Raw genomic sequence first — 15714 nt, 5'->3', positions numbered from 1 at the left:
GTTTCCTCCTTTCTTAGAGAAGGAAAGCAAGCCTTCCTGCTTCTTCACTACCTTACCTGATATATTTCTCAACTTTGAATAAACTAGCTCTTGAAGTAGGCACTCTGAAGAGAAAAAACAAACAAACCACTAGACAAACAGGAAAAACTCACTTATGGTAGTCCTTAAATCATGGCATTTATACATTCAGTGAGAGCAACCAGCTCAGCAGTCTTCAAAAGTTAGACCACAAGTGTAGTGAAATGAGGCAATCAGGTATTGCTAATTATGAGGTGGGAGGTGTGAGCTTGTGTTAAGCTCATCTGTGCCCAATTAGGGCTGACCCCAGCTGCGCATGAGCAGGACTGGGCGACCACTAAAAGGTGGGCTTAACACAAGCTCATGCCTCACACCTTGTAATTAGCAACACCTGGTTGCCTCATTTCACTACACACAATCTTCTTTCAAACGCTAGGACCATCCTAATGTGTAGATTTGCCATAAATAGAAAAAGGCTATTTTATTTATATTAACTTCAAATGAAGCAAAGCCCATGCTCCACAGAAAACTTAAAAAAACATCTTTTACAAGTGCAACTTTAATCCTCCTTTCCCAAGAAAACGACGCTACCATGATCTATGCCATTTTTCATCTTCCACCCTGTCCCTGAGATGATGGAGTCTCTTGGGCAGCTCCAGCTGACTGGAGGGGGGCGAAGGGCCACAAACACAGCAGGCAGTGGCAGCTGGCCCTTGAATACAGACAGCTTGCAAGCTCCAGAGCTGTAGTACAGCCAATGAAATGGCCAAACAACGAAAGAAATGAAAACACCCTGGCCATCTGCATACACCCCACAGTGACTGTGTGCAAAGCTTTGTAGGATCCGCTATCTCTCACCCAACCAGCATGGCAAGCCAAGAGAAAGCAGAGCACATGCCCAGGGGACATGGAATCAGCGTGCATGCACTGCAGGGATGGGACAAGTAAGCAAAGCAGTTTAATTACAATAACCAAAAGCAGACAAAACCACTATTCATTTAGAGTCCACACTGTTTCATTCACTGTTTCAAACTCACGACTTCCTCAGTCCTGTCAGGTTATCTCTGATCTCTCAGACTCTCCTGTCATTGTTGCTCTCATTTCAAACCAGTAAAAGAGAAACAGCATCCTAAGGAAGAGGGATTTTCATCAAGAAGTTGTATCAGAACTTCTTTTCACTTGTATGTACTCTGACTATGGACTAAAAAATATTCTTTTGTAGAACAATTGCAAAATATTTACTTGGAACATACAAAGGCTTCTGGTAATTCAATGAAATGAACTCAGAGCTTTTGTGCCTTATGTATTTTTTACAGCTAATGGAGTAGAAAATAAAAATAAAAAATAAATCCATTGTTTTGAGTTGAAGCCACAGAACAAGCCTCCCCTTCAAGCATACAACAAGATGCCCTCAGCATTTGTGTAGGAGGATGAGAGTCTGCACAGACATTGTCTGGTTGTACATGGTACAGAGAACTCGTTGCCACATACAGGCAGTGGGTAGCACGGATCTGCTTAATCTAAAGAAGTCACTGTTCTAACTTACTAGCAACTCATGAGACTATTGTGAAGCAAAAGAAAAAGAAAATTCAACTACTCCCCACAGACTAAGACGGTAGAAGCTATATATTATACAGATATTTCCAACAAGTCTAATTTCGGTATGTTCTATTTTTGTCTCAACTTTAGGTTTTTCTTTGCTTATTCTCTCTTCCCAGCATAAGAAGTCCCTTCCTTTATTTGTTCTTTCACATATGCACTGCTTCAAAACAATTTTCCTGCCTCCGTTGTCTTACACCATGAGACATAAGCTCCTCAAATCTTAACAAGATTGTTTTGAAGTGGTAGAGAGGTCATAACATTTGTTCACCCTTAGCCTTCTGCTCCCATACTTTCACAGATCCAGTGGCAGCTCCCACTGCCTGGAACTCTCTGGCCTCTTCTGCCATAGTAAACCACACAAGGATAATCTCCAGCTCCAGGTCTTCTACATCTCTTTCCACATTTACCAGAATTGCATCCCTCTTCCAGCTCCTCCATTTATTTAAATATTTCTGTCCAAGAAAGTTGAATTTTGACTCATATTCCAGACACACCTACTGCTCCATTCCTCAAGCTTTCTCAGCCTTAGTTCCTCTCAAGAGGAAAAATTTATCACTGTCTGATAGAGAAGAGAGCTTTAGGAAGGCAAGTTCTGCAAGGTACAAAGGGTCAAGATTATAAGACGCCTCTTGATCCCATCACTCTGTCCAACTGCCCATAGCCCAAATATTTCCCTCCAAGTATCTCTTCTAGCTTTCAACTACTTTTTTTCTTCTTTTCAGCAGAAAAATACTTCTGTTTTTCTCACCTACCACCAAAATAGTTGGGGAAAAACACCTGTGGCTCTTCAGCCATTTCTTTTTCATCTCTAGTGTTGTTGGAGGTGTTTTATTCCAATGATTCAAACTCTCACCAGCTAAATTTTCAGCCCACCCTTTTCCCCCACACTCCAATGAAAAGACTCTGTCCTCATCCTCCTTCTCAGACAATCCTCCTACTCCTGAAATAGGACAGGTCACTCATACTCTTGCTAACTTGCTAATCTTACAACTTTTATTAATCTTTTATTATTGGTCCCACCATGTATCTTCAACCTTGGTCAACATTCTCTCTGTTCCCAGGCCTCTCTTTTCTCAGTATATTGACTCAGAGATCCCATTTGCAAAACAAATTCAGCTCTGCACTGCACTGCACTGACAACTCAGATCTCTCTCTCTGCTTAGGATCTGTCTCCTTATGTTCAGCAGTCTCTGACATCTTTGCCAATGCTAAGCTGTCAGCTCATGCTAAATAGGACTAAACCAGAGCTCATGTCTTCCCCCTGAGCTCTCCACGACTTCAGTTATCACCATGGACCTGCCACATGTCTCTCCACCTCAAACTGTACAGCACTTTTGACTTGAATTTTTCTGAGCTCAAGGAGGAGTTTTTAAGAGTTTCTAGCCACCTGCTCAACTGAAACCAGTCTGAAAATTCCATTTCTGATCTTGGCCTTTATTACTCCAGTGTCCTTCTTGCTCTAGACAAATGGTCTGTAACAGACCAATAAAGACTGCAGTTCCTGGTAACCAAACTGCTCCAAGGGTTTTTTATCTCTGTATGAAATACTACTGCACCATGCACCATGATATACATCAATATTGAGGACCATATTGCAATGATGGTTCTTAAGCAGCTCTTACGAAAAACAAACCACATAGTAACAGCAATTCCAGCTGCAAAAAAACCCAGATTGTATACCCTAAATACCAAAGGTACGGCATGATCGGTTTAATCTCCAACCCTGTGAAATTTCCAAAGAACAAGGTCTGATTCCAGCTCAGCAAAGCCATTCTTCCACTGAAGCTGGAATTAAGAAGAGGAGGACATCACATGATCACAGTTCCCTTCCATCAACAGACCACAGAAGACGCAGTAGGCAACATATGCATGTTATTCATTATACAGCCTCACTACCTAACCAACTTCATTGACTTAATACTGTTTCAGCTTACTTGCTGCAAATGAACAAGACTTTCCTATTTCTGCAGGGCTAGCTCTTCAGTAGCTTAAGCAGATCTGAAGATGCAGAGCTTCTTGATTTTTTTGTAGTAACACCAGATTGTTTGCCACAATACACACAACCAGCTAAAAAGCTGCATGTTTCCAGATAGTTCAGCCCTGGCCCAACTCACAATCCCCAGGTACTGACAATGCCATTACGGATACTCTAAAGAGCAGCAATGATACACTGCTCTGAAATCACCCCTATGGAAGAAGCCTTTACAGTTAGCAAGCAGCAAATTATAGGAAGATAAGTTCATTCAGAACTGATAACAGACAAGCATTCATAGCCACACGAGTTTGCATCTAGTAAGTTAACCAAACTGTGATTAACTATTTAGCTTTTCAGTGAGAATAAGAACAGTCAAGCTCATGGTTTTCACCATAGAAACATGAAAACCTGCAGTGTTGCACTGGTAGGTGAAATTAACTGGTGTCTTTGAAATGGCATACACCTTGATCAAAAACTCTAGAGGAGATGGCCAGACTTTATGTGGCTTTTGTCCCATCAGTGACTGATGGGAGTCCTCCTCCCATGTGTCCTCTCAAGGACATCTCTGGCCAGGTCAACTGAGACTCACCAAGCCACAGGTGCTGGCAACTTAATCTGCCCAAAAGACACAGCCTATGCTACTGGATATATCTTACAGGTCAAAGTCTGGGTACTTCCTTTTGTCCCCACTAACTGCTCTGCACCTTCCACTACACACAACAAGATACAAATTAGGGTCCACTCCCCAGAAAAAGGTTAAAAAGCCACAAGTTCACATACCAAGGTCCCATGCACCTAATGCATGCCACAGTCATTTAAATGACATCAAGCAACCAAGCACTCATCCCTGTTTCAGAATTAAGGAACTCTTTCCCGCCAACCATGTTATAGCACTGATCTCATCAGACTTCTCAATTCCACATTACAGTACTTTCACTTAAAACACTGTCCCTCACACTTGGATCTTGCAAACTAACTTGACTTCATTCAAGCCCTCAAGCCTCCAAAACATTTGTAAGAGCCTCTGTATAAATCAAAGTGTCTAAAGCTGCCTGTGCTTGGAGATCAACATCCTCTACACCTCAAGTGTTTGGGGTTTTTTTCCTACTTTTATGTGTATCCTCTAGTTGCTTACACTTGTTTCATACTGGTTAAAAAAAGAAAATATTTTTTGGCAAGAATTTTTAAAATTCTACTTATTTCATGCAGAAACAGGGCTCCCCCTCTACTAGGCTTCCTTGCACTGAAAGTTTACGCTAATTAACACACAGCTAATCAATATTTCTTCGTAGACTACAGTCTCCACTGAGCTCTTGGACCCATGAAAAACTTCTTAATTCAAGCTATGAACACCCCAAAATAAACTCAATTCCCCTGGATCTGACTTGGCACCATTACTAAGAGGCCTAACAAACCAAGAACACAAACAACTAACAGTGTGATCACAGACATCCTATTTCCACAAGCATAAACACAGCCCAAGCAGAAACTTTTATCAGATCACTAAATACTGGATGCTTACAGCTGCTACAGTTCCCATCCTACACTGGGAAAAGTGCTACACTCCCTTCCACTTGAAGTAGCAAGTCATCAGTTTCTTAATTAATACAAGCAACTTGCTTCATTTATCTTAAGCACACCTGATGATACAGACATTTATACAATTTATAAATAAAGTCTCTTATGGATGAAAGATCAGGAAATAATCAGAATGTCTGATGAAAGAAGGATGAAAAAATTCAGACAGGCTGTTACAGGTAACAAGCTGATGACAGAGTCAAGGATCATGAAAATTGAAAGAAATGCATTAATAGAACTGCTCTTGTCTAAGCAGTTGACAGTTGATAAAATGTCTCTTGACAAAATTACAAAAAAGTCAGCATATGGATATGTTCACCATGGTTTTCCCAGCAGGCCAGAAGATTCATCAGAAAGGAGGATGTGGTATTTTCTAACGACTAGGGGTTATAAGTCACAAAAGCAATATACTCTTGTGAAATGGTGCTTTCATTAAAAAAATAATACCATTACTACTAATAATATCATCAAACATGTTGTGAAATGTTGAAGTCCAGTGTTGACAACACTCTCAACTTCAGTTGCATGACCTTGAGTTCTTCCTCCTGCAAAGCAGTTTCTCCGTATAATCAGTAAGAAACAACACAAGACCCCTAAAAAACACTTCAGAAAACCAGCCCCCTGTTAGGTTAAGCCCCCTGCTGCAACTATTGGCACCTATGTCACCATAGGACATCATTCCTTCACTGTAGATACAACACCTGGTGGAGCAATCCCAGCTTTCACAGTCTTAACAGGCGGGAGTAGACATGCCCAAATCATTCCTCCGAAACCCCTCAAGATCTGTTAAAGCATCCAGATGCTAGGATCAAATTTCCACACAAAAAATTCAGTGACATCATTTAGCCTGAATGTGGAAGTGAAACACAAGCCAGCCATTCCACCCAGGAACAAACCATGCTGTGTGTCATAAGGAGAACACACCAGCATCAAAGAGCCACATATGTCAGTGTAACAAAAACCAGATTGTCTGGTCACCTTCACACCAGAAATCTGTCCTAGTGTGATCTGGTCTGAAGTCTTATTAGGTGTATAGATATAAAAATGCATATATACATATATATTTCTACATATATATATTTTTGCATATCATTGTGGTGGGTTGACCTTGGCTAGCTGCCAGTCACCTTCTTACCATCTAGTCACCCAGTCACCTTCTTACCATCCCTTCCCAAACAGTATAGAGGGAGAAAATAAGACAAAAATGCTCACGGGTATCACTTACCCATTACTGTCCCTGGCAAAAAAGACTTGACTTTAATATATTGAACTAATTTAATATATTGCCAATTAAAATAAGTTGGATGGTGGGAAACAAAACAAAAACCTCCAATACCTTTCTCCCACCTCTTTTTCTCCCCCCAGCTCAACTTCACTCCTTTATTTCCAACTCCTCTACCTCCTCCCCCCTCTCAGGCAGCCAGGAGAAGACGGAGGGTTGCGGTGAGTCTGTAACAGCTCCTTATATCTTTCCCTGCTCCAACATGGGTCCTTCCAATGAGTCTGCGGTCCCTCAGGAGAACCTACTCCAGCCTGGGATCACCCATGGGCCACAATATGGATATCTGCTCTAGCATGATCCTCTCCACATGCTGAAAGGGTATACCTGCTCCACCGTAGTCTCTGGTCTCACAGAAAACTTCCAGGGGCTGCAGAGAAATCTTTACCCCAGCTACCTAAAGCACCTCTCCCTCCCCTCCTTCTCTCACGCTGAGGTTTGCAGTATTCTTCCTCACTTTTTCTCTCCTCAACACTTGTGTGGTGCTTTGTGGTGTTTTTGTTCTTTGTTAAATATCATCAGAGTGGTGTCACCAGTTTGGCTGAAGAGCTCAGCCATTCCTTGCAGTGTGTCCCAGGGAGCTGTTGCAGCAGGCATGAGGCAGCCCCAGCCTCTCCTCATGGAGACTGTCCCTGCTGCCCAACCACAACCAAAACCTTGACATCTACACCCCACACATATGGCACAAAGCAATATCAGCTACAGAAATGACGACTCAATAAAGTCACACCAACCAACTTGACATCAAAGTCACAAAGCAGTTAAAACTAAATTTTCCTGCCTCAAAGGGAGACAGAATCAGTTTCACTCTCAAATGTCAATCACCAGAATAGATTTATATTGCTGCCACAACAGCTCCCCAGGTGGCCCATCTCATCAAGTCATTCAGGCTGATGAAGGAAAGAGATTCCTGTCTTCAGTGACACAGACAGTGTGGCAGCTCCCTGCGAGCTCTACTCAACAGAAAGGAAAGCTGATGTCCACCTAGTCCACGAACACCTACCAACTCCTGCTGCCTTGCCACTGGGAACATTTATCCCTGGAGTAGAGACAAGCTCAGAAGAGCATCTGCTAACACAATATTCACTTCCCTCTTTCTTGGCCTCTCTGCACATTTAGCTAAACTCTGTGTGACTCAGCAATGAGGGGAAAAAACATAGCATCTTATCACCCCCAAGTGAGAAGAAAACAGTTTCATTGAGAAGCCTTAAGCAAGCTGTGGCAAAGCTGTCAATAAAGTCCATGTCCTTCAGCCCTGCATACCTCCATACTCCTACTTTGACAGAATTTAAAAGACAGCAAGTCTTCAGAACCACTAAGCTTTGGTACCACCTTCTGCTCCCACACTATACTGTCAGCTTTTAAAGTGGTCTCCTCCACATGACTCAGAGCTGCTCCCTGCTCTACCAAGTGGCAGCAGAACCACCTATACTGAGATTTACTTCCAAAATCCATGCTTTTAACCTGAAATGAGGAACAAGCATGAGAAACAGCAAAGAATGTCTGAACCACCTTGACAGCCAGGACACAGCTTTATTGTTTAATCCTGAGGAAATAATTTCACTGATGAATCACTCTCTCAAACTGGAAATTATAAAACTGAGATGTTTGTAAAGGTGCCAAGATGTATGAACACGTAAGCATTATAGTTGCAGTGTTTCACGCTCATATGAAACCTGAAAAATATAAAACAACGTCAGGCTTGAGCAGATGCTTACTTAGCCTTGAGGCCAAAAACATCTAGCCCTGTTTTAGTAACTTTTTCCTTGGGGATCACAAAACAATACTTCCCTGCCTGTGCTGGAGACCAGGATACCAGGACATCAATCAGATGCTCAGGTCCTCTCCAAACCAGACATGATACTTTGCCATTCTTAAGTGATTTTCCTTCCATAACCAAATACGTTTACAAGTGTTCAAATTCAAGTAAACAGTTCTTGTTGACAAAGTCAAACCAAAACAATGAAAAATTTGAATGGGTGAGTTGAATAAACCCAGAAGTGCAAAGGATAACTGGAACAGCTGATGGCAGCTGTTCTACCTCAAATCTTGCAATACTAACATAGTCACTAACAAATATTATTCCTTGGGTACAAGGAAGGATTCCAGAAAATGGGAATTAAGATTAAAGAAGGGCTATACAGAACAAGAAGATAACGAGTACATCTTAGAAAGTTCTTGAAACACACTGGTTTTCCTCACAAAAAAAGGGTATCACTAAGCTTGCATAACTAAATAACTGGGAGAACCTAAGTACTTACACCCAAGACATGGCAGTCAAGAAAGCATCCTTACCATCAAAAACATTTCCTAGAACTACCATAAGAATGCGCAAAAAATGAGAGTATTAAGAAGTTAGATCAGAAGTTGGAGATATGCCCCTTCCCCCCAGTAAAACAACCCCTCAGCTGCCCTTTTTTCTCCTTTTACAATCATCAATCCACAAAGTTGCAACCACCCCAGTGACAAACCTATATACACCAAGAAACATTTGCAGAAGATGCATATTAAACTATCCAAGATGTTAACAGCATTCCAGCTCCAGTCACTCCCACCTGCCATCATACCTGTCCCAGCATCATGTCCAAGTACTGGTTCTTCCACCAGTCTGAAAGGTGAACACAGGGTTATTTCCTGCATGTGGAGGGGCCAAGCTAAAACTTATTAAATAAAATCCCATCCCTTAAAAGAGCAAAAAGATAGAGACAGATGAAATTAAGGGATTCATATTATTATCCTCCTCAGCTAAGAGGGTATTCAGTCACATGGCCAATGTGTTTTGGTGTGAATAGAGACAATTTCTCCATCCAAGCAAATCCAAAGCTCTCCAAGGACCAGGTCCTTACTGCTCCACTGACTGCTAAAATCCTGCAAGTCAGCTCTGGCACCAAACCTACAGCAATTTCATACTTGCTTGCTAACCAAAATTACTAACTAACTTACTTAGCAAACTCATAACCAGCTACAACCTGCAGAAGCACAACCACAAATAAAAAGAAAAAGCTCATGCTATATATTTCAAAGGATTGTTTCACAAAAATTTGTCAGTGTTTGTGCCAATTTAAATAGCTTCAGTGCCCACTTATAATGTGATGAATCCAACCAGGAAATAATCCATGTTCAAAACAGAAGATAAACACCTCTGTCACTGGCCATTTCACCCACCTGGAGTTCACCTGCCCTGACTTACCCCTTTTCTTTGTGAAATGCAAGTACTTAAGGAAGTGCCACCACCTTTCTGGTGGAGTAACTGAAAGGGTTAAAGTGAGAAAACTCATGGGTTGCGATAAAGACCATTTAATAGGTAAAGCAAAAGCTTTCACACACTTCTTCCCATCAGCAGGAAGGTATTTAGTCATCCCCAGGATAGAAGGGCTCCATAAGCTACAACAGTGCTTGGAAAGACAAACTCCAAACAGCCTCTCTTCCTCCTCCTTCCGCTCCAGCTTTAATTGCTGAACATGATGTCCCATGGCCTGAGATGTCCCTGTGGTCATTTGGGGTCAGCTGTCCTGGCTGTGTCCCCAACAGCCTCCTCGCTGGTAGGGTAGGGTGAGAAGCAGAAGAGGCCTTAGCACTGTGTAACCATGCAAGCTAGTATGAAGAAAATTAACTCTATCCCAGCCAAAAAGAATACCAATAAGGTAGGGGTTTTTTGGTGGAAATATTTATATAAAATAAAGATTTATTCAAGATAAGTATCAGAATGATCCTACTTTAAGGTTAAAAGAGATAGAGTGGAGGGAAATATCAGTGGAACTAGGGGAAATCATTTGGCTATAGTCATCTTTCAACCAGCTCAGATAGCAAACAATACTGATATTGTCTCTTCCTCAAGATGCATACCCATAGCATTTGTGCAACAGGTACAGCTAAAGTACTGCTAAACCCTTGTCTGACTGGACACCTGCTCTTCTAAGTAACTGCTGTTTTGAGATATATCACTGCAGTTAAGAGTTTCCCAAGCCTCTTTTCCAGAAGACAGTTCAGAACTTCTTGTCCTCTCCCACCACAACTTCCTCTTTCACGAGACATTAGCATCCTCTCCATTGTGGTAACTACTACACACAGGGTCACACTAATTCAGATGGGCAAAGTAATGAAGATAAATAAACCACAACAAAAACTTACATGAACTGTAAAAGTGTTTTCACACTCAGAGGTTCTAGCTTTCTGATCTATTCCAAGGCTATCCTGAGTTAGTACTCAATAGTTTAATTTCTTTGACTGTTTGCATACAAGATTGTTTACTTTGTTAATTTATCAGTTAGTTACACGTGGGTGGTAGAAAGAGCCATGTAGGATCAAACCACATCACATCATACCACATTCGAACTCACACTGTGGGTGGTGGGTGCTAATAATAAGCTTTAGATAGATAACTTCATGATGACCTATATAGCACCTCTCTAGCAAAATAATAATTCTTAAGAAATTACTCAGATTAAAATCTTTCAAGTTAAAAACACTAAAAGATGTCTGCCTAGTAAAACTAAGTTTCATTTCTCTGGTCTTCCATCCAGGTGGAATGCACCATGTGCAGTACACAGAACATTCACCATCTACTGCTATCAGTCAGAGTAAGTCCACAGACAGTGAAATTGCTGCATAATGCAATCAGATGCAGTTCAGGTAACAAGCAAGAGAGTCATGTGCATCCTTATTTACAGAGAGGTAGAAGACTGCTGGGATGATGAAGAACCTAGCCTTTTTACAAGGTGGCACTAAACTACATTTTATCACTAACATATTGTCTTTTCAATATATTCAAGAACTTCTTGCTGCTGCAAGCGAGGTGACCTGAGCAGTAGCACCCCCTCAACTCAACCTGCAGAGAAACGTTCATCCACCTCATCTACTTTTCCCTCTGCAGAACCCGCTTAAGGCTACAGGCAAGGAAGTCTTTCTACCTGCATCAGTGGGGCTCAGCTTAAAGGGAGTAACAGGTTCTGATGGGGTGAATATAGCAATTCAGACTAAGCCTGGCAGAAACAAAAAGTGAACATTGTAGCGCTGAGTTACAACGTTATTTTCATTAAACACTTCAAGCAGCAACTGAAACTTTCAGGCCAGCTCAGAGCACTAACAGGCACTTGACCCATTTAACATCCCAATATTCTTGCTTGTATCTGACCTGTGAATAGGAAAAAAAAAAACCCAAAGCAAACAAACAAACGAAAAAAAGATCAGGCTTTGTTGCCATGGAAAAGAAGAGTAAGAATTATCAGCAATACTCCTTCTGGTAATATCTAGACATTCTTTAAGAGTTTCAGAAGTACTTAGGCACCACCCTCCTGTTAAACGCAGACCTGATATCACTTGAAGTGATACTTAAAAGGCTTACAAAATAATCCTTTTTTTTTTTAATTTTTTTTTTTTATGCTCTGTGTTCAAGACTCATGCACCCATACAAGAGATTACACCTGGATTAGCCACTTATGCCACAAATGTCCACAGGATCACAAACAGTACATTTGACAATGATCCTTCATTCCTACAAGTAAACAAAGCAACAGAGTTTTCAGATGGCTGAGCATAAACAAGCAAGACAAACCTCTAATGCACACATGCAGGCACACACAAGAAAATAAGCTTAAACCCCATTATTTATATTTAGTCGTGAAGCAACAGTTACCTGTTTGGCTTGGCAAAGCAGACTGCGAAGTTCAAACAGGCTTGTACAAAACAGCCCCCTAAGTAACATTTCTGTCTCGCTGCAGGTTATTGGCCACAGGAAACAGGTCTGCTATCAAGCATATGAAGAGGCAGAAGATGAGCAACAAGCCATGGCAGCTAAAATATGCAGCACATTACCCTGCCCCACATCACATCCACGCAACCAAGCGACAAGAACACTCTGAAAATGCCACATCTGCCCTTCTGCTTGGTACTTTTTGATTTCTGAACCTCTTACTGGATGAAAAGGAAAGATGAACAGAAAGAGGGTCCTTGAAAAAACAGCCGGAACCAGAAGAACAAAGGCAAGCCAAAAGGCAGAGTATTTATTACACAGGTCTTCCAACAATCTCAGACTCCAGAGAAGGTAACCTTTTCCCTACCAATAACCAAGCTACTTCGCATCTACATAAGAGGTGAGGAGCCTGTACACTGGTCACTTATTCCCGTGCAAGGATGTAAGCTTTATGCCAATTTTACCCACGGAAAAAAAAAAAAATAAATAAAACATGCCTTTTCAAAGCAGACAGGGCAATTAATGAGTAACCTCTGATTTGGGGTTAGGAAAAAAAAAATTAAAATCAACACTTGTATGGGTGGGAACAGAAACACAGTCTAACACAGCTAAGACACTGATTTTAACACTCATTTATTCCTTTAAATTGCAATCTCACTTTTTAGATCGTCTCCACCCCAAGGAGGGTCTCTTCCAAGAGTATCTCATATCCCTGCTTGGTTTTAAGATACTATATTTGGTTACATACCTCAGACTTTGCAGAATGATCTACTACTCCTAGCTACCCATAGCAGTACTGTAGTTATACCTTTTGTTGTGGTCTGGAGAAATACGTGTTCTTTCTTCTCATGTTTTAAGTAAAACTTAGTTTTACTGTAAGCTACGTATATGCCATATCAACCTAGTTAGTTCTAAATATTAAGGCAAGCCTTAGCAATCTCTACTTATGCTTGCTGCAAAATGCAGTAGGCAAATCCAAACAAGAATGCTTTTTGGAAATAAGTTTCTTACTACTTGGCACAGTTCCTTATTAAACCTCTTTCCAGATGGATTTAGAGTTCTAAGCAGTTTTCCAGAGAGATGACCTGAGACAGCATCAGGCTTCTTTAATGATTCCTACTAACTCACTTAGCGAAGTTTTACGTACTAAACAAGTGTTGCTAATGAAAATTACCTTTAGGTGACTTAACATCGTCCACCCTTACCACCTATAAACACTAAACTACTTTGGGAAACGTGTATGATCTTTTAATTTCAGAATTGTGTGCTATACACAAAGCTCTTTCCCCTGTAAGAATATAAGCCACAGAAAAAACAAGCGCTATACATGCAATTTCTACCGCTCCAAAGCTTTGAACTTACCCTCCATCGGTAGAAGCCATAAGCACCGAGGTAATTAACTCCTCCACCCAAATACTTCACCGCTGACCAAATCAAAGACGTTCTCCAAGCCATTTACCACAACTCCGCGTCCCCATGTGCCAGTCACCTCCACGCCGTGCTTTGCCTTCCCTCAACAAAGCGACTCCAGTCCTCTGACTTAATACCCGACCGACGGAAAACCTCCAAGCCCGGGGCCGCCACCGCCTCGCCCCCGGCACCACCGGGCCCTGGCCACGCCGGCACCCCGGGGGGCGCAGAGTGCGCGGCGGGGCTTTGCCCCGGGCAGGTCCCAGTCCAGCCGGCAGGGGAGGCACAGCATCCCTCCCTTCCCTTCTCCACTCGTCCCTCTCGAAGCCAGGCAGCACAGCCGGGTGTCCAGGCCCGGTTTGCCGCCTCTGCCCCGGGAAGGGAGTGAACTGCTCTCGCAGCCAAGCGGGAAACGCACCTCAGACGCCTGTCCGAGCCCCGCCGGCGGAGGGAGACGATTTTGAACCGGCTGGGCAGGAAAACGCAAAACCGTACCCTGCACTCCGAATCTCCCTCCGTTCTGGTAACCTGACGATGAGGAACGGCATTTAAAAAGACGAACCGGCTGGACCGAGGGCGCAGGTCACACACACACACCCGGGAGACCTCAGCCCCAGACCGACACCCTCCACGGAGGATGAAGTACAGGCCGGAGGAAGGGCCGCCCCGCACCCGCCTGCCTCGCTCCCGAGGGCCCGGTTGCGCCTTCACGTGCCGGGCCGGCCAAGAGCGGACCGGACCGGCGAGGACAGCCTTCGCCGGGTACTCGCCAGGCCGACGAGCCCACCGCGCCAACCTCTGCCGCGCCTCGGATCGAGTCGGGTCGGGCAGCTCCACCCGCCGCATCAAGATCCACCCAGGCTACGAGCGCAGCCCTGCGGGGTTAAGCGGCAGCGGCCGGGCCGCAGTCTCACTCATTCAATCATTCATTCAATCGCTCACTCACCGGCGGTGAGGGCGGCGGCGAGCAGCCATGCCGAGCAGAGGAGCCGGGCGAGAGCGGCGGCCACCGAGCGCCCCGCGGTGCCTCCGGCCGCTGCCATCTTCCTGCCGCCACCTCCCCGCGCCCCCATTGTCCGCCCCCGGCCGCGGGCCCGCCGCCCTGCTCCCCGCAGCTCCCTTCCCTGGCTGCGATAGGGCCCCGCCGCCGTCACTCGCACACACCTACTGAGTCCTCTTCGTCCCCGCCCCGGCCCTACCCAGTTTTTGTCCGACGATTGGTCGGCGGGGGGATCGGTCAAGTCCAGACGCCCTATATGCGGGCAGAAAAGGGACTGGCCCGCCCCCCGAGCCGGGCACGTACGTAGCTTTCCCCCGCCCCCTCCTCCCCCCTGTCCCGTGGCCGGGGCTGTGGGAGTGTCTGGGGGCCGCGGGCTCGCAGGGAGTGTCCCCGCTTCGGGGAAGTCAGGTAGGCGCTGGGTACGGAAGCGCGGCGGGGGCTCCATCCTTAACCGTGCTGGCAAGGGGTGAAGGACGCCTGGAAACGCCAGGTCTCGCCGCTGACACACGCTGCGGCCTCTTCAGGCAGCAGAACGAGCCCGTGCCCCCGCGGTGAGGTGCGTACGGCCTCAGCTTGCCCGCGATGCCGTCCTTCTGCCTTCACCGCGCCGGTACGTGCCCGCTGGCCTGGCTCCTTGCTGCCCTGGCTCCGCAGGGACGCAGAGAAGGAGACCAAGGCACCCCAGCGCCAAATGCCCTCGACAGATGCTGTGGCGCTGCCCAAGGGTTCATCTTCTGTGTGGAAATTTATCGGAAGCACGATGGCCATCTTTGTGTTTTACACTGAAAAATACTGGGAGTAACAGACAGTAGGCAAATGATGTTGTGTGTTACCCAAGATCTACACAAAAGCTGTGGGTCTGTAGTGGTTGTGGCCTACGAGAAGCACGGTGAGGCTGAGCTTGGTCTGCAGTGCCCATGATGTGGGCATGTGTTTACTAGGCCCAGTGTTCCAAAGAGAAAGACTTAAGTGTTCAGGCACTTCCCAGTGACTTCTCTGCACAGGCACTGGGAAGCGAGTTCCCCTAATGCATGCTGCAGTGCTGGATAACAAGCGTGCATCCCAAGGGCTTGTCCCAAGCTGCCAGGGAAGCAGGAGTGCACTAGTGCAGGTAGTGAGGGTGGGTTCCCTCTGCCTCCACTGAGACCCATCTGTTCTTC

The 15714-nt window shown here is 44.5% G+C and overlaps 1 protein-coding gene across 4 annotated transcripts in view; it reads right to left on the bottom strand.

Annotated features, from left to right (window-relative positions):
- The window catches only part of MPZL1 (myelin protein zero like 1), a 44059-nt gene extending 28997 nt beyond the window's left edge, over window positions 1-15062 (bottom strand). The window contains exon 1 of one of the 4 annotated variants that reach the window (XM_071756761.1): window positions 14501-15062. In XM_071756761.1, the coding sequence (XP_071612862.1) occupies window positions 14501-14999 (499 nt within the window). In that variant the 5' untranslated portion in view covers window positions 15000-15062. Of the gene's footprint in view, window positions 1-13506; window positions 13631-14500 lie in introns of those variants that run through there. The other 3 variants (XM_071756770.1, XM_071756779.1, XM_071756788.1) reach the window with 3 other exon arrangements.
- Between the last annotated feature and the right edge of the window lie 652 nt (window positions 15063-15714).

This window comes from Heliangelus exortis, chromosome 1 (assembly GCF_036169615.1).
Source record: "Heliangelus exortis chromosome 1, bHelExo1.hap1, whole genome shotgun sequence".
Classification (NCBI taxonomy): domain Eukaryota; kingdom Metazoa; phylum Chordata; class Aves; order Apodiformes; family Trochilidae; genus Heliangelus; species Heliangelus exortis.
This window is presented reverse-complemented; position numbering and strand designations above follow the sequence as displayed.